Consider the following 24,608-nt stretch of genomic DNA (forward strand, 5'->3'; position numbering starts at 1 on the left):
AAAGCCCTAATGAGCTCATTTTACTACTACGGAGAGAGAAGAGAAAGAAAACAGAGAAGAGCCAGAGCTGGGGGTGGGGTGGGGAGAAAAGAAGACACTACTTTGGGTTTTATCTCTAGCAAGGGCCTGAGATACCTTTGGGGCCAATGCAGGGCCAGACCAGCAGAAGGCGGGGTGGGTGGAGCTGAGCCAGGGGGAAGGGATAAATACCAGTTCCTAACCCACAGCACCCACCCATGGTTCGTTCGTCCTCAGTGCAGGGCAACAGGTAAGAGCTGCTTTCAGACTGGTGCCTTCTCTGGTCTGCCTGCCCACATCAAGGCTGCACACACTTACTCTGGCCTGACTAGATCTCACTTTCCCTTTGTCTGTTTCTTAGGATCTGTTTCATTGTCATTATCTTTTTTTTTCTCCCCCTGTGTCTCTTCCTGTCTTCTCTTGTTTTCAGCTTTCCTCTGTCTCTTCTTTCTTTGTTTTCTCTTTTCTTAGTTTTCACTCACTTCACTTCTCACTCTCTTACACTCTCACCTTCTCTTATTTTTCCTTCCTCTGTGTTCTCACTGTATTTTTTCCTCTAAATTTCTCTCTCCTCTTTCTTGAACTCTCTATCTTTCAGTCTCTGTGTTTCTGTCTCTCTCTTCCTCTCCTTCTCTACTTCTCTATGAAGAAAGATGTCTGAATATTTCTTCCTGAAATTCTCCATTCCCCCTCCTTTTGACTCCCTCTTCCTGCTGGGCTCATAGCAGTGCTCAGTGGGTCAGAGCCTTGGGGGCCAGAGCTAGGGAGGATAACTAAGGGGATGAGGGGGAGATGGGAATGATGAATTGAGTAAGGAGAGATGTGAGGGAATTGAGAGATGAATAATTAGCACAAATAAGGGGAGAAAGTGGAAGAGGAACATAGTGTCACTATGCAGAAAGTCAACAGACTTGTATTCTCACCGTAATTTACTGTGAGACACTAGGCAAATCATTCACCTGCTGAACAAAAGATTTGACCTATGACTGCTACTACTCTTTCTAGTTTTGATTTTGTGGTCTTTTAAATTTTTTTGTTTCTATGAATTTATGATTCTCTGATTGGAGGTATCTAAAATTCTATATGATTCTTCAGTGGTTGGGAAGGGGTGCTAGAAAGGGAAGTAAGACCTGATGTTTCCAACTCCTGAAGAGAAGTGACCACTTCCTCTCCAGACTTAACTGATTCTTGCAAAGCAGGCCACAAAAGGAGGGAGGGCAAGGAATGCTGCAATGTGTGGTTTCTGGCCCTCTGCTGGGGTAGAGTTGTGGTTGGCCCTTTTGACCTCTGGGGACTGTAGATGGGATGCTGACATGAGAGAGGATTTTAAAGGTACAAGGACAACCTTTGAGTGATGATCTGTCACTTGGCCTGAAATTTCACCATCCCCCTGGTTGAAAGCATTGTTTTAAGGAGATTCCTGGTGAGCATTACCACACAGTTGGGTGTATATATTGTTAAATGGTAGAATGAATAAATGAATGAAGGTTCAACAGTACCTGAAATTCTACTTCAGTTCCTTTGGTAAAGGCTTTTGGTCACAAAAGGCAAATGTCCTGGAAAGGGGCCTATATTAGTGCAGCAAGCGGATGCCTGGAGTCAGGCCCTCAGTCAAGAAAATATGTAGTAATATTTGAATCATGGCTCCATAGTGGTTAAGTTAGTGGCGTCTGGAGGTTCAAATGCTGCTTCTCCTACTTGTTCTATGACCTGAACAGGTTACTTAAACTTTTGGGGCCTTGGTGTCCCCATCAAAGGGTTGACATGAGGATTAACAAAGTCAGTGCATGTGAAGCATTTACAATAGGGCCTGGCACAGTGAGGGCTCTGTGAGTGTTTGGCTGTCAGAATCGTATGGAATCTATGAAATTATCTAATCCAACATCTGTGGAGAAACTAAGGCCCAGAGAAGGGAAGTACAGACCCCAAGTTCACGAAGTAAATTGTGACAAGATTGAGAGATTAGCTGTTCAGACCTGGCCTGGTATATTCACGATGTGACTTCCCTTGGCTGTACCTTCACTTTCCCTACATAGAAAACAGGAAAAAATAATAGCTAACACTTTTTCAGTGTTCATTCTGGGATGGCTACTCTTCTAAATAGTTTGTATGGATTATCTTATGGAATCTTCACAATGTTCCTATGAAGCAGATCAACCTTGTTAATTTTACTGATATAAGATATAGAGCAGGGAAGTGACTTTTCTAAAGTCCCAGAGCTAATGAGTGATGGAGCCAGGGTTCAAATCCAAGTAGTCTGGCTCCAGATCCTATGCTCTCAATACCCTAAATTGCCTAAAATGTTTCCTTAATTCCATTGTACTCACTCCAGTTTCATGGTAGATAGTGAGATGGAATGGAAACAAAGCCCAAGGTAACTAGACTACAAGGACATGGGTCATAATGATGGCCAGTCAGAGTGAAGCAGGACAAATTCTAGGAAAGAAGTATCAGAAGAGAAGAAATGGGAAATGGAACTTGAAAGAACTTCAGAATTCAATAAATTCCAAGCAGTGGTCTTTATTTTCCCAGGACCCTGAACATATCATGGCCAAAAGCACTTTAGATATAATGAGTGTATTGAATTTCTTTTGTTTTTATACATGGGGAGTAGGCTTTAATCCACCATCATCCCAAGGCAAGACTGGACTTTGCCTTTAATCTTGAGGTTTTTCCTTCCCACTAAATACTCCAATGTTGTTGTCATTATTGTTGTCAATATTGATGGTGGGGGAAGGAGTTTGCAGGAGCCTAGAGCTTGGCCATCTGCCTTGCCTGCCTCTCACTGGGCCATCCACCTCTCCTCACCACCAATAGCCAGGGCCAGCCCCAGCCAGATGCTCAGACGTGATTCCAGGAAGGGGTTTCTCTTCTCTCCCACGCCCTGGTCTCAGCTTGGGGAGTGGTCAGACCTCAATAGTGATAAACTCTGGGAGCTTTATCTATGTTCTGCAGGCTCAGCCTCAAGTGCTTTAACCTTCACAGCCAGGCAGGGGAAGGGAAACCCCTATCTTCAGATATGAAGTAGGCAATGGATGCAATTCATTACCTCCCATGTGAGGTAGGTATAATTACCTCACATTTGACTGCTGATGAGAGCCAAGACCGAGAGAGAGGACTTGTGCTAGAATGTCCAACAAGGGAGTTTAGAGAGTTGAAATTTAAATAAGAAAAGCTAACATTTATTGAACACTTACTATGTTGCCAGGCACTATCCTAAAGGCTTAACATGGATTGTTTCATTTAGTCCTTTCAACAACAATCCTTCCTTTTCCAATTTCAGGGCCTACATGCCTTGGCCCCACATACCAACCCAGACTGCTGTGACAGTCTATGCGAGTGGGAGAAGGATGCTCTGGGATGGAAAAATGGGAAGAGATTGCTCTGTGAGATAAGGGGAGGGTGCTCACTTTATGAGATCAGGAAGAGAGGGAGGTGAAGGAGGCTGCCATGTGAGGACAGAGCCATGAAGTCCTCCTGCTCACCTTTCCCTCACAACATAAGTCTTCAGGTACTGAGAGTTCTGTTAGAGTCTACTCAGTAGCTTTCTTGGCAGTGCCCAGGCCTTAGTCCTCCCAAGTTCCCCCATATCTCTCCCATTGTACTGTCCCTTATCTTGTCTCACCCTTTGATCCTGGCTTTCCAATTTTCGCTTTTTTTTTGTCTGTTTCTTCCTCTTGCTCTCTCTAGCTGTCCTTCTTTTGGTATCTCTGAGCCTTCCCTCTTCACAATCCTCATCTCCCCTTTTAGCCACTTCTCTGTCTCTATCCTTTGATCTTGTCATTTTCTCTACTCTCTTCTCTCTGTCCCTCAGTGCCTCTCTCGTCTCCTTTAATAGGGTCATGCTCCTCTTCCCTGAACTTTTGTTTGTTGCTTAATCCTCCTTAATCTCTGGCAGCTTTTCTCCTTTTATTTTTGTGTCTGGCTAACTCTCTGCTCCTGCTGGATTTTTCTCCTCTTCTGCTCTCAGTTTTATAAGTCTTTGTATATTCCTATAGTCTCCTTCATCTCTCTTCTCGTGTTCCTTTTGTGCCCCTCTGTCTGCATCTGCTTCTACCACTATGTGATGCACACCCCACCCTCGTCTCTTTCTTTCATCTCAGTCTCTTTCCTTATCCTTCTGTATTTTTCATCATCCTTTGTCCCCTGGCTTTCCAAATCAGTCCTTCTTCCCATGTCTGTTCTCATCTTTACTCTGTCACCTTTACCTCTGGCTTTGATCTATTTCTCTTCCTCAATTTCTGTTCTTCTAACTCCACCACTGCCACCACACCTTTGTTCTCTCTCTACTCTCCTCCTTTATCTTCCCTAAATTTTCTTTTCTTCTAACTCTTTCCCTACTGCCCTTCTCTTTCCCCCATTTAAGACTCTGTTCATTCATTAATTTACTCCCAAATTCAATAAATATTTATTGAATAGTTATGTGCCATTTGGTTTTTCTTTTTCTGATCTTTGTTCTGTCCCCTTTCTCTCCTCTGTCTTGGCCTCTGCCTCTTTCACTAACCCGTAGACTATGCCTTTGTGCCTTGTCTTCTAGCTCCCTTGGGATTTGCTTTCACCTCCTCCTTTATCTGTGCTTATCCAAAATCCTAATGCAAATTCAAACACAGCAAGGTACAAGCCTGGTGGCACAAAGTCTGTAGGACCTAGGGCCTGCCATTTCTTCCTGTTCTTTGGATCTCTTGGTACCTGTGGCCTCAAGCTCCTTCTCTCTCTCTGGCTGAGCTTGCTCAGGAAAGTCTCTGGGCAAAGCCTCAGGAGCTCTAGTCAATGGCATCTGTTTGCATTATCAGGCTAAATCTTCACTTTGCTAAGGCCAATATTCTTAGAAAGATTCTTGGCCTTAGGTATTGATTAGAGGGTGGGTGGATTGTCAATTCTCATCCTGCCATACACAAATACACTTCAATGATCCTCACCATCACAGAAGGGGTCAGTGGCAGACTCTGACTCAGAATCCAGGCTTTTTCACCTCCAATTAGAAGTCTTTCCTTCAGCCCTTTGTCTAATGGTCAGTTTCCTATTTCTTCCTCTCTCATACCCCATTGGTACATTTTAACATTAAGAAAGAAGTTCTTTCCCTGGAAGGACAATAAAGGCATCTCTGAGGAGGGCAGCAAGCTTTGGGTGGGAAACTAAAGGCAAAAGATCAAACACGGGAATCACCCTTGGCTTTTGGCTGGCCCTCACGATGGAATCTCATCTCTTCTGTATCTTCTGCAGGGCTTCAGGTTCAAGATGGTGGCAGCAGTCATGTTGCTACAGTACTGTCCAGTGTTTGCCCGGGGCCCCACAGGCATCCTAGGCAAGGTAGTGAAGACTCATAAGTTCCTGCTTGGTATTGGACGCTGTCCTATTTTGGCCACCCAAGGACCAATCTGTTCTCAAATCCACCTTAAGGCAACAAAGGCTGGAGGAGGTAAGAAGAGGCTGCTGGCAAAAGGGAAGAATGTCTGGGTCCTGTGGACAAGGTTATAAGTCATATTGGCCATCATTGCCTAATACTTAGGAGGGTTCATGTGAAAAGTGTCCAGGTAGGATGAACTGGCCCAAAAATATACCCAGGATCTGTCTTCTACCAGGTTCTCTAGAGAGTCTCACTCCCATTCTCCCCATACACTATACTCCAGCCATACTGAAACTATTTAAAATTGCCTGAATCAGTCCTATTTTCTCAAGATTCTGTGCCTTTGATCCTGTCAAAATACGTCTCCCATACCCTGTACCAGAGTATCTCGTATTTCTCATTTGACACTAAGCTTGGGCATCATATCCTCTGTGAAGCCTGCCTAGACCTCCCAGTTCCAGCTTGTCCAATTCCAGTTCTGGGTCATGTCCCCTCCCTCTTCTGGGCTTCTGTAGCCCCTGTCCTCCCTCCCATCCCAGCACTGTTCACAATGTGTCTTTAGCGTGTGCCATTCTCACCAGCTTAGAAGCTCCCCTAGCACAGAGACCAGACTCATCTATCTCTGTGTCTGTACCATAGCCTGAGCTAGGGCTTTGGGATACAGTAAATCTCAGTAATCATTATTGAACTGAACTTATAGCTAGAAATGCAACCCCAATTACTCTCTTATTTTGTATAGACTCTCCATCTTGGGCCAAGGGCCACTGTCCCTTCATGCTGTCAGAACTCCAGGATGGGAAGAGCAAGATTGTGCAGAAGGCAGCCCCAGAAGTCCAGGAGGATGTGAAGGCTTTCAAGACAGGTTGGAGTCAAGTTCCACTTTATGCAACCTAATTCTTGAACCCACTTCATCACAGTCCTGAGCTAGGCTAATCCAAGGGCAGCTTAGTGCACATCCCATGACAGTAGTCTAATCTTTTCCAGGGGAGCCATGGTAGGCAATAGGTTAGACTATATGCTGAAGCACACCCTTCCAAACACACACATATGCACAGGCTCCTGTAACTTTCAGACATCAGTCTAAGATGAATCCTCTAAAATTCTGCCTCCCCTCTTTCAGGTGGCTAGATGGATCCCAACAGGCTGGGTTCCCATGTTTAAGCCAGACTACTCTATAAGAATCTGTATTTGCACGAAACATAAAAGGTTAGGAGTACATACACCCTTTAGAAGGGTGGAGCTCCAGCTCAACTCAACGGATGCAGACCACCCAAGATAATCACACTTGAGAGATGGCCACACTGTTGACATCTTTCATAGGCCCTTTGGGGATATCATTAAGGACCAGAATTTTGAAATGATGTTCAGAAAATAAGAGTTAGGTGCACTGCACTACACCTACTTCCCAAGTGTAGGACCCACGTTGGCTGCCCCAGTTACCTCACTCAAGGGAAAATCTTAGTGGGGAGAAGTGTGATTCACCTTATGGAAGGTTTCCTGACATTATAGGAGTCTCCACTCAGGGAGATGAATAGGAGCCTACTTTGCAGAAGATTTCTCCTCTCTCCAGAAGGCTTACCTACTTTATAAAGTTGAATTTTCATATACTGCATTGAGCTTAAAGAGGATAATATATGCTTTCTTTTTATCCTCCTCTCTTCATGGCCAATGAATCCCACACTCCCTTTCAGAGCTGCCCAGCTCCCTGGCCTCAATCAGCCTGAGGAAGCCATTCTCCAGTCCGCAGGAGCAAGAGCAGATTTCAGGGAAGGTCACACACCTGATTCAGAACAATATGCTTGGTGAGTTTGCTGAGGTGGAAATAAAGGGGATCAGAATAGGAAAGGAGATCTGAAAGGGCTTCTGACATAGTAGAGGAAAGGGCATGGAAGGACTTCGGAACAAAAGGGAATCTGAGTTTAAATTTTAATGCTGGCACTTGCTGGATCTGTGCACTTTGGCAGGTAAAGTCACTTTCCTTCAGTGGGATTTTAATACCTATCTCAACAGGTTACCATGAGGAGAAAATAAAATTACATTTATGGAAATGTTTCTAGCTTTTTACAAGGCCTCATTAAATATTAGGCTTACTCCCATTATTTCTTCTCCATGCTTCCCTCAAAAACTCTCAGCCTTCATAGAGAGCCTTTTCTCCACTCTTGCATGTGTTTATATTCATTTTCATAATGGAATTTGCTTTATTTTTCTAACATAAAAGGAATATGATTCATTGTAAAGTATTTTTCAACAGATATAGGAAAGTATAAAGATGGATATTTAAATCATTCTGAGCACTACACACACGCACTCCACTCCTCTTACCACACACGTTTTTATTAGAAATGTGATCTTATTCTACCCAGATTTTGTTATGCTGTATTGTTCACTTAACAATATGTTGTGGACATCATCCTCTGTCCATAAACATAGAGCTGCATAATCATTATTAATTGTTGAAGTGTGTTCTGTAGTATGGATAAAACCTCATTCAGTTAATCAAGCACCTATAATTTAAGTTGTTTCCAATTTTTTTGTATTCTTCTAGTTTAGATTACATGTTGGTTTTACATACATATAAATGTATAGTACTCAGTTTTTGTTTTTTTACCTAATGATATCTTGCTATATATTTTGGTCTGTGGCATTCTTATTTTTTTACTCAACAATATGCCTGGGTGATCCTTCCATGTTAATACATATATATCTACCTCACTTTTCAATGTTTCCTAATATTTTGCAGTATAGATATACTAGAGATTATTTGGCTATTCCTCTATTTGGCTGCTTCCAATTTTTCCTATTACAAACAGTGGTGCAACAAACATCCTTGAATCTGCCTCCTTGTGCACATAGGCAAGTATTTCTCTAGTATAAACACTCAGAGGTGAAAATTCTTGAGGTGTAAGGGTGTGCATATTTTTAATATTAATAAATATTGCCACTTGTCCCTCCAACATGGCTGTACCAGTTATCAAGGAGGGTATCCATATTCTCACAACCTTACCAGCACTTGATATTATCAAACTTTTAAATATTTATCAATTGATAGGTGAAAATTTGTTTTCTCAGTTTTATTTTCCCTTATTAGGAATCTTTCCCTACATTTATTGAATTTTTTTTTCATATTCTTTGCCCATTTTTCAACTGGGTTGAAATCTTTCATAGTAATTTTTCAGAGTTTTAAAAAATAAATTCTGGCTATTAGTCATTTGTATGTTAAATTTGGTGCAAATATTTCCCTAGGTAGGTCAGTATGTGCATTTTAAAAACTCTTTTTTTTTTTTTACCCAAGGGTTTATTTTATTTTATTTTATTTTTATTTCAGGAAATTATGGGGATACAAACATTTTGGTTACATGTTATGACTTTGCTACATCTCAACCATGATTTGAGACATGCCCTTTCCTCCCTACAGCACTCACCACGTCCATTAGTTGTGAGTTTACCCACCCCAACCCCCCTACCCTCAAAGAATATTACTAACATGTGAGCACCTTAGTGTTGATCAGTCAGTGCCAGTTTGATGGCAAGTACATGTGGTGCCTACTCTTCCATTTTTCTGATACCTCACTTCGGAGGATGGGCTCAAGCTCTATACAGGAAAATATAAGAGGTGCTAGGTCACTGTTGTTTCTTATAACTGAGTAGTATTCCATTGCATACATATACCATATTTTGTTAATCCACTTCATGGATTGACGGGCACTTGGGTTGTTTCCACATCCTTGCAATAGTGAATTGTGCTGCCATAAACATCCGAGTGCAGATGTCTTTATTATAGAATGACTCTTGTTCCTTTGGGTAGATGCCTAATAGTGCTATTGCTGGATCAAATGGTAGTTCTACTTGTAGCTCTTTGAGGTATCTCCACATTCTTTTCCACAGAGGTTGCACTAATTTGCAGTCCCACAAGCAGTGTAAGAGTGTTCCTATCTCTCCACATCCTCGCCAGCATCTGTTTCTTTGGGATTTTTTGATAAAGGCCAATCTCACTGGAGTAAAGTGATATCTCATTGTGGTTTTGATTTGCATTTCCCTAATGATTAGAGATGTTGAGCACTTTTTTATATGTTTGCTGGCCGTTATTCTGTCTTCTTTTGAAAAGTTTCTGTTCATGTCCTTTGCCCATTTATTGATGAAGTTGTTTGATTTTTTTAGGGTCTATATAGATTCCTGTTATCAGCCCTTTATTGGGTGTGTAGAAAGCAAATACTTTCTCCCATTCTGTAGGTTGTCTATTCACTCTAATGATAGTTTCCTTGGCTGTGCAAAAGCTTTTTAATTTGATCAGGTCCCATTTATTTATTTTTGTAGCTGCTGTGATTACTTTGGGGGTCTTCCTCAAAAATTCTTTGCCTAGGCCAATGTCTGAAAGAGTCTTCCCTACATTTTCTTCTAGGATTCTTAAGGTTTCATGCCTTAGGTTTAAGTCTTTTATCCATTGTGAATTGATTTTTGTAAGAGGAGAGAGGTGGGGATCCAGTTTCAGTCTTCTGCATGTAGCTATCCAGTTTTTCCAGCACCATTTACTGAAAAGGGATTCTTTTCCCCAGTGTATATTTTTGTCTGCTTTGTCAAAGATTAGATGGCTATATGAGGATGGTTTTATATCAGCATTCTCAGTCCTGTTCCATTGGTCTATGTCTCCATTCTTGTGCAAATACCATGCTGTTTTAGTTACTATAGCCTTATAGTACAGCTTGAAGTCTGGTAGACTGATACCTTCCAGTTTGTTCTTTTTGCTTAAGATTGCTTTGGCTATACGAGGTCTTCTCTGGTTCCATACAAAGCATAGAATTTTTTTCTATATCTGTAAAGAATGACGATGGTACTTTGATGGGGATTGCATTAATTCTGTAGATCACTTTAAGTAGTATGAACATTTTAACAATGTTGATTCTACCAATCTATGAGCAAGGTAGATTTTTCCATCTGTTTACATCTTCTACAGTTTCTTTTCTTAGTGTTTCGTAGTTCCCCCTGTATATGTCTCTTAGTCTTTTGTTAAATATATACCTAGATATTTGATTTTCTTTGAGGCTATTGTAAAAGCTACTGCATTTTTTTATTTGAATTTCAGCTTGACTGTTATTGGCGTATAAGAATACCTCTGATTTGTGTGTATTAATTTTGTATCCTGAGACTTTACTGAATTCATTTATCAATTCCAGGAGTCTCTTGGTGGAATCCTTGGGGTTTTCTAGATATAATATCATATCATCAGCAAAGAGTGAGAGTTTGATCTCTTCTGCCCCCATTTGGATGCCCTTAATTCTCCTCTCTTGTCTAATTGCTCTAGCAAGGACTTCCAGCACTATGTTGAATAGAAGTGGGGATACTGGGCATCTTTGTCTGGTTCCAGATCTAAGTGGGAATGGTTTCAATTTTTTCCCATTCAGAATGATATTTAAAAAACTTTTGATACATATTTCCAAACATCCCTGCAGCAAGAATGTTACCAATTTACACCCCCAATAACCATGTAAGTTGCTGTCTGAAACAATCATGATTTCTGTCTCATGTATAGAGTTCTAGAGTTTAACAAGCCCATTCACATATATTATTTCAATCGATCCTGAAAATAGAGTTGTCCCATTTTGTAGTGGTAGTGGTTAAGGAAGTGGGCTCTGAGTCATTTATTTGCTGGACACCTACTTGCTGCATGACCTTGATCAAGTTACCTAACCTCTTTATGCCTCAGTTACTTCATCTGTAAAATGGAGACACTAATAGAACTTTCCACATAAGATTGTTGTGAGTAAATGAAATAATATTTAGAACGTTCCTGGAAGAAGGCCTTATATGTGTTAGGCATTCATTAAATGTTAGCTATAATAATATAAGTAAATATCAGCTATTTTTATTAGTTCTACTACCACTACTATTACTATAGTAGTAATACAACTACCATTACTATGTGCCAGATGTTAGTTTGGGTGTGTTATATGCTGTCTGTAATCAGATGCTCACAACTCTTCAAGGAAAATATTATTAACCCCATTCTAAAGATGAGGACATTAAAACTAAGAGAGAGGATTCATGACTTGTTCAAGGTCACTCAGCTTGGAAGTGACAAAGAGATGACTAGAAACTAGTTCTATTGATCCTCCTACCACTGAGACTGGAAGTAGTAATTCTAGTAGGGTGATGCCACACTAACCCCAGAAAGAGAGATGAGGTCATGCCAAGGTTAGAAAGCCTGAGTGAATGTGGGAATGGATTACTGAGTGAGTGAGTAGGCAAAGGGATGGTTGAATAAAATAGTGGAGTTAATGTGGACCAGTAAGTCAATGACTGAGCAAATAAATGAATATGTGGAAAGAGAATTGAAGAACTCAAAATCAACATATGGATAAAATAGGGACTAGCCAGGAATAAATTTAAAATGAATTATTTTTATCCCCATCTCTACTCCTGCAGGAAACCATACCTTTGGTTATGACCAGTTTTTTAGGGACAAGATCATGGAGAAGAAACAGGATCATACCTACCGTGTGTTCAAGACTGTGAACCGCTGGGCCGATGCATACCCCTTTGCCCAACACTTCTCTGAGGCATCTGTGGCCTCAAAAGATGTGTCTGTCTGGTGCAGTAATGACTACCTGGGCATGAGTAGGCACCCTCGGGTCTTGCAGGCCACACAGTGAGTAGTAGGGTCTGGGCCATGAGCTGCGGGGACATACCCAGAGAAGGTGCAAAACCACACATAGAAGGAAAAGGCAGAATTGACAGTAGAAACCTGGGTTCCACCACTAGCCCTTTAGTCAAAAGTTCTCAAGCATATCTATTCCTTGGAAATGAACTAAGTCAGTCAACACACCACATTTTCCAAACTCTTGGGTGTCCAGTGCAATGGAAGAGAAGGATGAGAGACCAAGAAAGGCCTACTCTCCATGAGCTCTTAATCCAGCTGTGGAATTAGTATTTCCAGAGATGGTATGTCACCCCTTCTAGGTCCTCCAAACTGCTCAACCTCAAGCGAGTTTCTTTCTCCATCCCTGAGTGTCTCTAGCCCTAGAAGGAGGGTCCATGTCTCCCCATCCTTCCCATCCTCTCTACTTGGCCACATAGGACATAGTTCATATAGGATCACTAAGTCAGTGTTGACCTCCATCAGAGAAGGGAAACCTATCTAGTTCCCCAGTGCTTGACAAGGGCTTTTTCTTCTCCTTGTCTCCCCTGTTTTCTCCTGGCCAGGGAGACCCTGCAGCGTCATGGAGCTGGAGCTGGTGGCACCCGCAACATCTCAGGCACCAGTAAGTTTCATGTGGAACTTGAACAGGAACTGGCTGAGCTGCACCAGAAGGACTCAGCCCTGCTCTTCTCTTCTTGCTTTGTGGCCAATGACTCTACTCTCTTCACCTTGGCCAAGATCCTGCCAGGTAAGTCCAAGGCCTGAGTTTTCTTAAGGGCTAGTGTCCTGAAAAACAGCATCCAGTCTCACTGCCTCCGTTGATCCTTCCCTCTATTATGAGTTCCCTTGCTCCCATTGGCCTTCCTTCTTATTCACCTTGCCTATCCTCAACACTGGATGATTATACCCCTCTGATTTCTCTCCTTCTGCACCTAGGTAGGCGACCACTACTTGGGAGCGTCACTCAACCCCACAGAAGGGAAACATCATAAATTTATCACCTCCCAACTCAACTGGGCTCTTAATATTCAAAAATAGTCCATTTATGTCTCTACAGAAGCTTTTTCAAACTTTCTTCCCTCTTCTAAAACTTCTGACTACTACCACCTTCACAATTAGCAAATAACCTCACATTTTACTTCACAAAGAAAACAAAAGTCACCAGAGAGGAACTCCTTATTTTTTATTTATTTGGATAGATTTAGGGAGTACAAATGCTTTTTGTTACATGGATGGATTGTACAGTGGTGCAGTCAGGGCTTTAAGTGTACATGTCACCAAAATAGTGTACATTGTACCTGACAGGTAATTTTTGATCCCTCACCTGCTACGTAACATCCCCCCTTCTTGGTTTCTAATGTCCATTATATCACTTTGTATGACCACTTTGTATGTATGAGTAAACAATGTATACCCATTGTTTAGCTCCCACTTACAAGTGAGAACATGTGGTATTTGTTTTCCGTTCCTGAGATACTTCACTTAGGATAATGGTCTCCAGAGGAACTCCTTATTTATTGCCACGAAGCCTGCAAATTTACTTGCTTGTTCATCTACCCTTCCCTCATTCTTTCCTCTTACAATGGAAGGCATATCACTCCCTTGCCTAAAGCCAATCTCTTCACTTGTACATTGGATCCCATCTTCCCATTCTCCCACTCTCTAGCCAATAATGTCCTCACCTCATATATCTTGTCATCCTTCCATCACAGCCACAACCCCAGATGAATGCAACTCTCCACCTTCCCTATGTCAATCCTGAGCTCATATAATTGCTCAGAGAGGAGCCACTAAAAAATCATGAGTCCTTACCTCTATTGGATTCTTTATGCTCTCTGGCAAGCCTGTTTCCCATGTCAGTTTTCTAAGTCTCTGGAGAAGTTCTACCAAATCCCCATTGTCCTCAGCCTTCCCATACCTCCCTAATCCTCCACCGTCAACAGGTGACCTTACCTCCTACTACACTGAAAATAGAAGACACCAGATAGCAGTGTCCTCTACTCCTAGCCACAAAGTACCTACAAACTCACAAGCATCTCCACGTGTCCTCTCCTCGTTCCTTCTCTCCTTTCACAGTGGAAGAAGTGTCCTTTTTCTTGTTGACACCACTCCTTCCACTGGTGCTCTGTGTCCCATCCCCCTCTATCTCCCTGGGAATCTTGATCTATCAGCTCTCTCCCTCCCTCCTGTATCTTCAGCCTCTCCCTCTCTTTAAACATGTTCAAGTCTCTTGCATCCTGAAAAACAAAACAAAACCATTGCCTCAACCCCTCATCAGTCCTCAGCTACTGCCTTATCTCTCTCCTCCCTGTAACAGGCAAACTGCTTGAGACAAGTCTCTACACTTGCCATCTGCTTCATCACCTTCTGCTGATTTTTTCTTCAGCACACTGTAAACATCACCACCACTTCTCAAAAAGTTTTTTCTGAGGTCACCCATAAGCCCCAACTAAACCCAACATCTTCAAGACTTTTATCAGTCAATCCCCTCCTTAGCCATTAGAATTCAACTTCATTCCATCTCTACTGTCACCATCCTAGCCTAGACCATCATCTTTTAAATTTCACCTTTGCCCTTCTACAATCTACTCTTCACAACAGTCAGAATGGCTTTAAAAATGCAAACCTATCCTTGTTATTCCCCTGATCAAAACCCTTTAATGGATCTCCATTGCCCTTAAAACCAAATCCAAACTCCTTATCATGGCTTCTGAAGCTCTCAATAATCTGCCTTCTACATATCTCTTCAGTCTCATCTTTTGACATCCCTCCTCGCACTCATTAGTTCAGTAATATATTCATTCATATGCTCATTCACTCCCTTATAAATAAGTCATTGGTTTATTCATCCATTCATTCAAGAAATATTTACTTAGAATCTACTATGTAATTAACCTTATATTAAATACCAGGGACAGAAATATTTTTTAAAATGTTGTTTGTGCTCTCAAGAAACTCCTAGTCTGCTTTTCCTTCAAGCCATGTCCTCCAGGAAGCCATGATTCATTTTCTCAAGCAGCAGTTATCCCCTACTCTTATGAAAAGCCACAGTTCCTTGATGGCAGTACAATTTTGCAGGCACAGGAATCAACTCCATCTACCAATTCCCCACCCCCAGGTGCCCTCCCAGCATTGCCCAGTAAAAACCTCTGAATTCCTCAGGTCCTAGAGAAAGGCCTTGCCCTCTCTGGACACTAAAGGGGCTGGATTCAATGATCACTAGTGGCCCTCTCAGCTCTGACATGCCATGAGCTTATGATTTCAACAGTGAAAGCCTGATAAGTATCCATCCATGTAACTATAAGCAGATGGGTGATACCTATAAGAGGTGGGATTTCATCTAGACCAGTGAACAAACATTCCTTGGGTTAAAACCCCTTTCCAAGTCTTGATCTTATATATCGGGGAGAAGGAATCTAGGTCCTGTCCTTAAGAAACTCTAAAGCTTCCTGATAAATTAAATTTTCCTCCACCCAAAGACATTCAGAGGCCAGACTGGGGTTATAGATAACTGGAGGGAAGGGTGTAAAGGTCAGAATTTCAGGGCAGGGAAGTCCTTCCAAGGGAGAAAGAGGTATTGCAATGGCTTCCAGAGGAGGAGAAAGCAGAGCAGGTTTCTCAACGGGAAGAGAGGGTTAGCTCTTTCGCCCTGCCAGGTCAGACCTGAGAAGTGAAGTGAGAGTACTGATGTAGAGGCTTAAAAATTATGCATCTGTTTTATCAGGGTGTGAGATTTACTCAGATGCAGGCAATCATGCTTCCATGATCCAAGGTATCCGCAACAGTGGAGTAGCCAAGTTTGTCTTCAGGCACAATGACCCTGACCACTTAAAGAAACTTCTGGAGAAGTCCAGCCCTGAGATACCTAAAATTGTGGCCTTCGAGACTGTTCACTCTATGGATGGTATGTATATGTGTGAGTGAGTGTAGGTTACTAGTATTGGTCTCACAAAATCCATGATGATAATAATGATAATAATAACAGCTAACACTTATAGAGTTCTTATTATATGCCAAGAAAAATTTTACATGTATCAATTCATTTAATCTTTACAACAATTCTATGAGGTAGGTGCTATTTTTATTTTTTATTTTTTATATGAGGAAACTGAGACGTAAACAAATGGAGTAACTTGTCCAAGGTCACACAGCTAGTAAATGCCAAAGGATGGAGGCAGCTATTACACTCATCTTACAGGTAAAGAAGCTAAAGTTGAGACATGGCATCCAATTAGTCTTGGGTGGCTCAGAAAATTGGTGCCAATACGAGTATGTGCACACTAGGACGTGTAACTCCAATTCCCTCTTGTGATACTCCCCCTATTAGAAATGATGTGCAAATTAATCATACAGTGTTTGGTTTCTTACAATGGAAAATTTCACAAACCATTGCCTAGGATTTTTTTTCAAGGTCCAGTATGAAGCACTGAGATCAAAACAGGTTTTTAAGTCAGAGAGACCTAAGTTCAAATCCCACCTTTGACAATGGCTATATGACCTTGGGTAACTCTTTAACTCTCTGAGTCTCAATTTCTCTCAAGGCACAATTCTTGCTCTTGCAAAAATAAGCACCACACGCACTCACCATCGAATTGGTTTTAACTGATCAACACTTAAGTGCACATATAGTAATAACATTCATCGGGTGTCGGGCAGATGGGAGGGGAAGGAGGGGATGGCTATATACACACCTAATGGGTGCTGTGCGCACCATCTGGGGGATGGACACGCTTGAAGCTCTGACTGGGGGGGGAGGGGCAAGGGCAATATACATAACCTAAACATTTGCACCCCCATAATATGCTGAAATAAAAAAGAAAAAAATATGCTTCTAATTGAAGCACTTGAGAGAGACCACTTCACCCACACATTGCATATTACCATCAAAACACATGTTGTACTTTGACAGGTAAAAATGGTATCCCATTATTTTAATTTTCATTTGTTTGTTTGCAAGTGAAATTGAATGTTTTTCATTTGTTTATTAGCTATTTGAAATTTTCTAAAACGTAAGTTGTTCTTTTCCCTTATTCATTTTTCTATTGGAGTTTTCATTTTAATTTTGTGATACAATAAACTGTAAGCTCCTTGAAAAAAAATTCTTACCTGGTTGTAAGAATTAGAGATGATGGAAGTTGATACATTTATTATGCTTTAGTAGAAAAAAATGACCTTCACCCTCCTATCTCCTTTCTTCTCCCAACTGAAACAACGCCCAAAGCTTTCTATTGCTGGCCCTATGGGGCAGAAATCATGTGTTGTAGGCATCCCCTTCCAGATTTATTTAAGGGAAGAGGTCCTCACCTCATTTCAGTTTCTCACTTTTACAACTGAAACAAGAGAGCATCCATAGTACTCCCTGATTTAGCTAACATAGGTTCCATCATCACCATGCAATGGTTATGCACACAAGCTCTAAAACCATACTGTCCATCTTCAAATCCCAGAATGACAACTTAGTAGCTTTAGCAAGCTTCTTAATTTCTCTGTGTCTCAGTTCTCAGTTGCCTTATTTGCAACATGGAGGTGATAACAATTAAATAGCTGTGAGAATTAAATGAGTTACTATATGTAAGGAACTTACTGTCGTGCCCACTCTCACATTTCTACAACTAGCAATAAAGTAAAATCATCTCTTTTGCATATTTCTACTACTGAGACTATTCAAATTTAGTATTTCTTTAGTGGAAATCTTGTTGATACCATTCTACTTCCTGATATTATTGCAAATGACTGGTTCCTTATTTTTTTGGTGTAAACTGCCTAAACTGTCAATCCTAGGGCTGAATTTCTCCCATTGAAATGATGCTTGAACCATCACACTGTCTTCTTTGTCTCAGGCTCTACTTTCTGTAGTTGGCTCCTCTCATATTTTCCTATCAAATGCTCACATTCTTTAATCTTGTCCTGGAGCCCCTGTTTCTATCTGAAGAAGTTTCTTCTATATTCCAACTCCCTATACCTCAACAGTTTCCAGGGAGTACAGAGGGATGGTATTAGTGTACACACAGACTTGCAGAAAAAAAAAACAAAGGAGGCAGAGAGAGGCTGAAAATAGTATAAACAGGAGGACAATCAGAATGAAGTAAAAACAGAAAGACAGAGCCCCAAGCCTTGATCCCAGGCTGGGGAAAACACACACACACATACCCCTAAGACAAGGGTGGGGTACAAACAGTTGATGCATGCAAAGAGGTTTGGAATAGTCCCAAATGAGGGTATCCATCCTCCTCCCTCTCTACAACACCCTTTGCCAACATAAAGTAGGCATGAATGGGATATTCCACCCTGCAGACAGAGCTGGGGGAGGGTTATGATCTCCTACCTCTATCCCTTGGCTTTGCTCAGGTGCCATCTGTCCCCTCGAGGAATTGTGTGATGTGGCCCACCAGTACGGGGCCTTGACCTTTGTGGATGAAGTCCACGCCGTAGGACTGTATGGGTCCCGGGGCGCTGGGATTGGGGAGCGCGATGGAATTATGCACAAGATTGACATCATCTCTGGAACTCTTGGTGAGTGAATGCCTTGAGCCTCCCTTATATAGAATCCAGAGAGGAGCCCCTACAAAATCCTTTTCTCTATCCCCCTAACAAAGCTGCAGGAGTTGTTTGGGCAGAATTCACAGCCCCAGGGTGCTGTCCTCCTGGAGTCCCTCCCTCCACTCCCATCCCATTGCAGAGTTGCTGAGAAAGTCTGGGAGGGTTTTTTGGAGATCCCTGAGCTGGGCCAAATAGCCAAGTTCAACTTAAGTGGAAAGCTATGTTTTAACCTCTCTCCATTCCCACCCCCAAGCTTCATCTTAGCTCCACTCATGGCCCTAACCAGCTAAAGGTCCCCACCCAGCTCCTCCCTATCTAGTCATTGCATATGGCAGGACTTGAAAGTCCTATCTCAAAGCAGCAGAATTATCAGCTCTGACTGCCTTGTCATGGACAGGAGAGATGAGTAGAGGCTTGGGAAGACAGTCTGGAGCCCCAGCTTCTGGTGCATCTCTCTGTGTTACCTGGGATGTGATCCTGTTCCTCTGGGGACTGATTATGGGATTTGCTCATATCTTCTTCCTCCCTCTCTCCAGGCAAGGCCTTTGGCTGTGTGGGTGGTTACATTGCCAGCACCCGTGACTTGGTGGACATGGTGCGCTCCTATGCTGCAGGCTTCATCTTCACCACTTCACTGCCCCCCATGGTGCTCTCTGGGGCTCTGGAATCTGTGCGTGTGCTCAAGGGAGAGGAGGGCCAAGCCCTGAGGCGGGCCCACCAGCGCAACGTCAAGCACATGCGCCAGCTACTAATGGATAGGGGCCTTCCTGTCATCCCCTGCCCCAGCCACATCATCCCCATCCGGGTGAGAGCCCCATCCTGCCCATTGCCTTCCCCATCTATCTCTTCTGGGAGCCTTTCCACTCCCAGCAAACTGACACCTGCTTCAACTCTTTGCTTTCCTGCTAACTGTCCTCCTTATTGCCAGCTTTGTTCCCCTTTTTGAAACATTATCAGCCATTCTGGATTAGCCAATTTCTTCTTTGCATCAGCTATTACCTCATGCTTATTAGACTTTCCTGACCTGCACAATATTGAGTACTCATGGCCTGTAATTCAGTGTTTTTCAAACTGTGGATCAAGACCACTAGTGGGTCACAAAATCAGTTTGGTGGGTTATGATTGGCATTAAAAAATGAAAGAAATAGAATAGAAAGCATTGGAGTACATCATACATACTATGTGTATCATTTTATGAGACATTTGTTTCAATTTTGTGTACGTATATATGTACATGTATGTGTAAACATGTGTATTTATGGTCATGGTACAAAACATATGTTTACTGAGAATTGAGGTCAGAAAAATAAAATCAAAAGCCACAGGACTAGCTGCTATTTTGGATCCCCAACTATGTATGAGTGTTTACTGTTGTTAAAAATGAACTGCTACTTATTTCTTAAATGACATCAATTTGTGCTATTTGTGTGAGTCAGTAACTCAGGGCATGGGAAGGACACGTTTTTGTGACAAATTTATGGATGAGAAAGAGTCACTGCTCCTTAGGCTATCCCAGTATTTCCTTGAAAGACTGCATTTATAAACACCCATCTTATGAACTAACCCAGTTACAGCACCCCAGAGGTGGCTTGGGGAGTTTATATTCCCATCCAGAACCACCCCAAATTAGCATGCCAGCTAAGTAAAACTGGTGTGCTTGCTCTGCAAATAGCTTCGAGACAAGGCCCCTGGAGTCACCTCCACCTCACACCCTTCAAACTGGATTGCCGGCTCTGAGCTCCTCCTTCATGGCAATTCTGGAGCTGCCGCTGACTAAGCCCCTTATGAAAAAAATCTGCCCCAAAATTCAATGATATTCCCTAATCTAGTTCCCTCTACCTACTTAATGGAGCTAGTCATGGTGGGATCAGGGTGGCAGGTACTGACAGGCCTTTCTCCTGAGTCTAGGTGGGTGATGCAGCGCTCAACAGCAAGCTCTGTGATCTCCTGCTCTCCAAGCACGGCATCTATGTGCAGGCTATCAACTACCCAACTGTCCCAAGGGGTGAGGAGCTGCTGCGCCTGGCACCCTCCCCCCATCACAGCCCTCAGATGATGGAAGATTTTGTGGGTAAGTTCTCAATATGGATGCCTACAGCACTCTCCCTCCCCTCAGCCCCAGGATCTGAAGGAGAAGTTGAGAGGACAGAGACCATGCAGTTCAAAAAATATTTCTGGAACATCTCTTGTGTGCCATCTCCTATACTAGGGTCACAGATAAATGAGAAACAGACCCTAGACCTGTAAGGCTCCAGTTTGTTTGGGGACACCATGGTGTACACAAACAATGATATTAAAAGGTGATCAAAGCTTAACAAAGGCAGTGCGTGGGGGAGTTGTGGGAACAGAGAAGAGGGGCCTGACCCAGCCTGGAGGATTCAGAACAGGCTTCCTAGTGGAGGTGACACCTGAGCTGAGTTTTGCAAGGTGAGTGATATTGGATGAAAGAGGGTGTGGAAGAGGTATTTCTAGCAGAGGGGAGAGCATGAAGAAAGTCAAGGAAGAGAGTGAGAAGCAGCTTGGGATATATTAAGAATAATAATCAGGTGTCATTGGGATGTAAGATAGTAGGAATGGAGTTGGGGAGAGGAGTGTCAATCTGAGTCTACAAAGACAACACAATGCAAAACAAGGGACTAGATTGAGAGGCTTGTAAACCTGAATGGTTTTTGAGTTTTACCCTGAAAATTCCAGTTTAGTAAATTCACCTAAAGTTTCCTGGATTTCTGTTAGGTACAGTTTTATGGTCTAGCAGAGCAGCCAGACATAGATATACTGGTCCAGTATCATGAGCTCTAGTGTTTTAGAAACTAGAGGGAGTGAGCTCGTTATGGCTGGAGAGAGTGGGAAGAATGAAATTGGAGAGGCTTTGTGGGTGAGGAAGTTTTTGTGTTGCACAGTAAAGTACATGTGACTATGGTGTGAGGATATTCCAGAATAAGGGAATTCCATGAGCAATGATCTAAAGATAGGAAAGAGAGTTCAAGGAAGACAAGGTAGGTAGACACCATTTATTCATTCACTTAAAAACATTAAATAATGCTGGATAGCATTTATTGAGTACTTACCATGTGCCAAACACTGTTCTAAACACTTTGCATGTATTAACTCCTCACATCCTCACAACTTCATGAGGTTGAGATGCTATTCTCATTTTTATTTTGCAATATGTGGAAATTGAGGCATAAAAGTATATAGTCACTGGCCCAAGGTCACACAGCTACTAGGTTGGAACTGGGGATCTGTCTCTACCTCCATGGTCATAACCACTAGGTCTGCTGCCTCTCTGAGTTGATGACCCAGACTCCCAGGCCTTTTGTTCAGTCTTCTTTATTGCTCTGGGCTTCGATTTCAGAACTCTCAGTTGTCTGAATGTCCATGTAGGCTGGGCTTTTGCAGGAAAATACATGAGAGGCATCCACCATGGCTCCACCAGTCCCTCAATCCCACAGCCAACCCACCCTGAAATCCTGCAAATGCTCTCTACAACCTCTCTCAAATCTGTTGTCTTTTCTCCCCACCACTTCTTTAATCCATATCAACATGATTCCTTCCTAATTTTTCTGTATCTCTGTTGTTCCTTTCCAATCCCTTCTCCCACTGACTTCCAGAGAGATTTTTCTAAGAAGCTGACCATATTGCTCCCTTGCTTAAACCACGTCGTTTCACTATTGTTCAGACTCTAGAGAGGTGGCCTCCAAGATGAGGTATGCAATATGACCTATTGCGTGAGGGACTAGAATACATATTAGAATGTTATGTTTATTTTTAATCTTAAAAACAGAAAATTAAGCATTACTGATACTGATCTTTCATATACAGACTGACAATGAAACATGTATATAGTATATAAATAAATATACAGAGATCAGAGGTACATGCTAAAATGCTTGTACTGATAGGGATGTATGGTCCAAAATTTGGAAGCCACTGGCCTATAGAACAGAGTCAAAGCTCCTTGGCATGGCATTCAATGCCTACTACATGGCGATCTCTATGCCCTCACCTCTTCCCCACAAGCATTTTACTTCTCCAACTACAATAAATGACTTGCACTTCCCTCACTTTGCTAGGCTCTCTTACCTCTGGGAATTTGTTAATGCTACTTTCTTCTGATTGGAATGCCCTTCCTCACCCCCTCCTCTAGCTTACTTCCCTTCATCTTCTAGACTTAATTCAGGCATCCTTTCATTCATTATTTCAACAAATATTTACCAAGTGCTTACTGCATACTAGACACTTCTAGGTGCTGGGGATCTAATAGTAAACAAACCAGAGACAAAATTCCTACCCTTCTGGAACTTACATTCTAGTGGAAGGGGATAGTCAAAAAACATTTTTAAAATAAACAAATTAAACACCATGTTAGTTCTAAGAGCTATGGGAAAAAATAAAGCAGGATGAGGGGGATAGGAATTAGTCCCTGCCCCCAGGGGCTAGTTTGGAGGACAGTTGAAGTATTAGAGTGGCAAGGGTAGAGACCACTGAGGTGACATTTGAGCAAAGATTTGAAGGAGGTAAAGAAGTTACCTGGGCAGACATCTAAGGGAAGGGCATCCTAGGCAGAGGGAATAGCCTAAGGCAGGGAAGACACAGGAGTATTCCTTGTATATTTGACTAATAGTAAGAAGAGAAGTATGGATGGAGTGGTGTAAGCAAATGGGAGACAAAAAATTGAGCAGATGTAGGCAAAGTGGGGCCAGACTGTGTAGAGTATTATAGACCATCGGAAGGATTTGGGCTTTTACTCAGAGCCCCTGGAAGGATCTGAGCAGAGAACTGACTTATCTGACTCAGGCTTTAACAAATTGTTCTGACTTCTATGTTGAGAATACACTGAAAGGGAGCAAGAGTGGAAGCGGGGAGACCCAGTAGAGGGCTACTGTAACATTCCAAGTGAAAGATGACACTGGCTCAGACCTAATGATTGCAATGGAGGTGGTGAGAAGTGGTCAGATTTTTGAAGGTGGAGCCAATGGTATTTGCTGATAGATGGAACGTAGGGTAATAGAGAAAAATAAAGGATGGCTCTGAACTGTTTGGACTGTACAACTGGAATTGCCATCAACTGAGATAGGAAAGGCTAAAAGTAGAGCAGGATTGGCACAAGGTAGGGACATGAGCAGCTCAGTTGTACTCATAAGTTAAAGATGCCTATTAGACATTCAGGTAAAAATGCAGAAAGGCCATTGGATATAAAATTCTGGAAATCAGTAGAGAGGTCTGATCTGGAGATGAAAATTTCAGAACCATCAGCATAGAAATGGTATTTAAAGCCATTAGACTAGATGAGATTACCAAGGGCATGAACATAGAAAAGGCCAAGAACATAGCCCTGGCACACACCTGAGGCACTTCCTAGAGTTGGGTCAGGTTCCCTCCTCTGCGTTCTCATCCTCCAGGGCCCCTGGTCACAGCACCAATGGCACAGTATGGTTACTGTCAGTGTCATCTTCTTCACCAGGCTAAGAGTTTCCAAGCAAATACATTCACTTCTTGGGCCAGAGTATATCCTATACTTAGAGAGTGGTCCAGGGCAAAACAGTATGGCTTCCAATTGTGTCACAAGAGTGCTTCCCAATCTTTTATACATCCTGGCACCCACAAACGGTAACATTCATGGCACACACTGGAGCAAACAGAGGAGGCTACTTCTGGCCCTGAGGCACCTCGAGAGGTTGAGGGTATCAATATCTTGGCCTATATGTACCATGACGCAAGATTTGGAAGACCTAGTCTAACTAATTCTTTCCCTTCCCTCCCCCTACCACCTTCAGAGAAGCTGCTGGTAGCTTGGACTGAGGTGGGGCTGCCCCTACAGGATGTGTCTGTGGCTGCCTGCAATTTCTGTCACCGTCCTGTGCACTTCGAGCTCATGAGTGAGTGGGAACGTTCCTACTTTGGGAACATGGGGCCCCAGTATGTCACCACCTACGCCTGAAAAGCCAGCTGCCTCGGCCCCCCACCCCACCTGCACTGCACTTGGGGTTGGCCCTCCTCTTGTCCTCTGCTTTGTTGTGTGCCTCTAGCTGACTTAAGTCTAAAAATAAAGAGCAAACTGCAGCATTT

General features: G+C 42.5%; 1 protein-coding gene across 2 annotated transcripts; it reads left to right on the top strand.

The window, feature by feature from the left end:
• Positions 1-240: 240 nt before the first annotated feature.
• Positions 241-24,602, top strand: ALAS2 (5'-aminolevulinate synthase 2). Of its 2 annotated transcripts, XM_069463410.1 has the most exons (11): positions 241-268; positions 5,242-5,437; positions 6,105-6,227; positions 7,057-7,167; positions 11,786-12,008; positions 12,563-12,747; positions 15,724-15,903; positions 18,348-18,512; positions 19,076-19,344; positions 20,448-20,610; positions 24,317-24,602. In XM_069463410.1, the coding sequence occupies exons 2-11, from the start codon at positions 5,257-5,259 to the stop codon at positions 24,478-24,480; spliced, it is 1,764 nt and encodes a 587-aa protein (XP_069319511.1). In that variant the 5' UTR covers positions 241-268; positions 5,242-5,256; the 3' UTR covers positions 24,481-24,602. The 2 variants fall into 2 exon arrangements, with proteins under 2 accessions (XP_069319511.1, XP_069319512.1); XM_069463411.1 differs by lacking the exon at positions 7,057-7,167.
• The last annotated feature ends 6 nt before the right edge of the window (positions 24,603-24,608 follow it).

The sequence above is a fragment of the Eulemur rufifrons genome, chromosome 30 (assembly GCF_041146395.1).
Source record: "Eulemur rufifrons isolate Redbay chromosome 30, OSU_ERuf_1, whole genome shotgun sequence".
In the NCBI taxonomy this organism is placed as follows: Eukaryota; Metazoa; Chordata; class Mammalia; order Primates; family Lemuridae; genus Eulemur; species Eulemur rufifrons.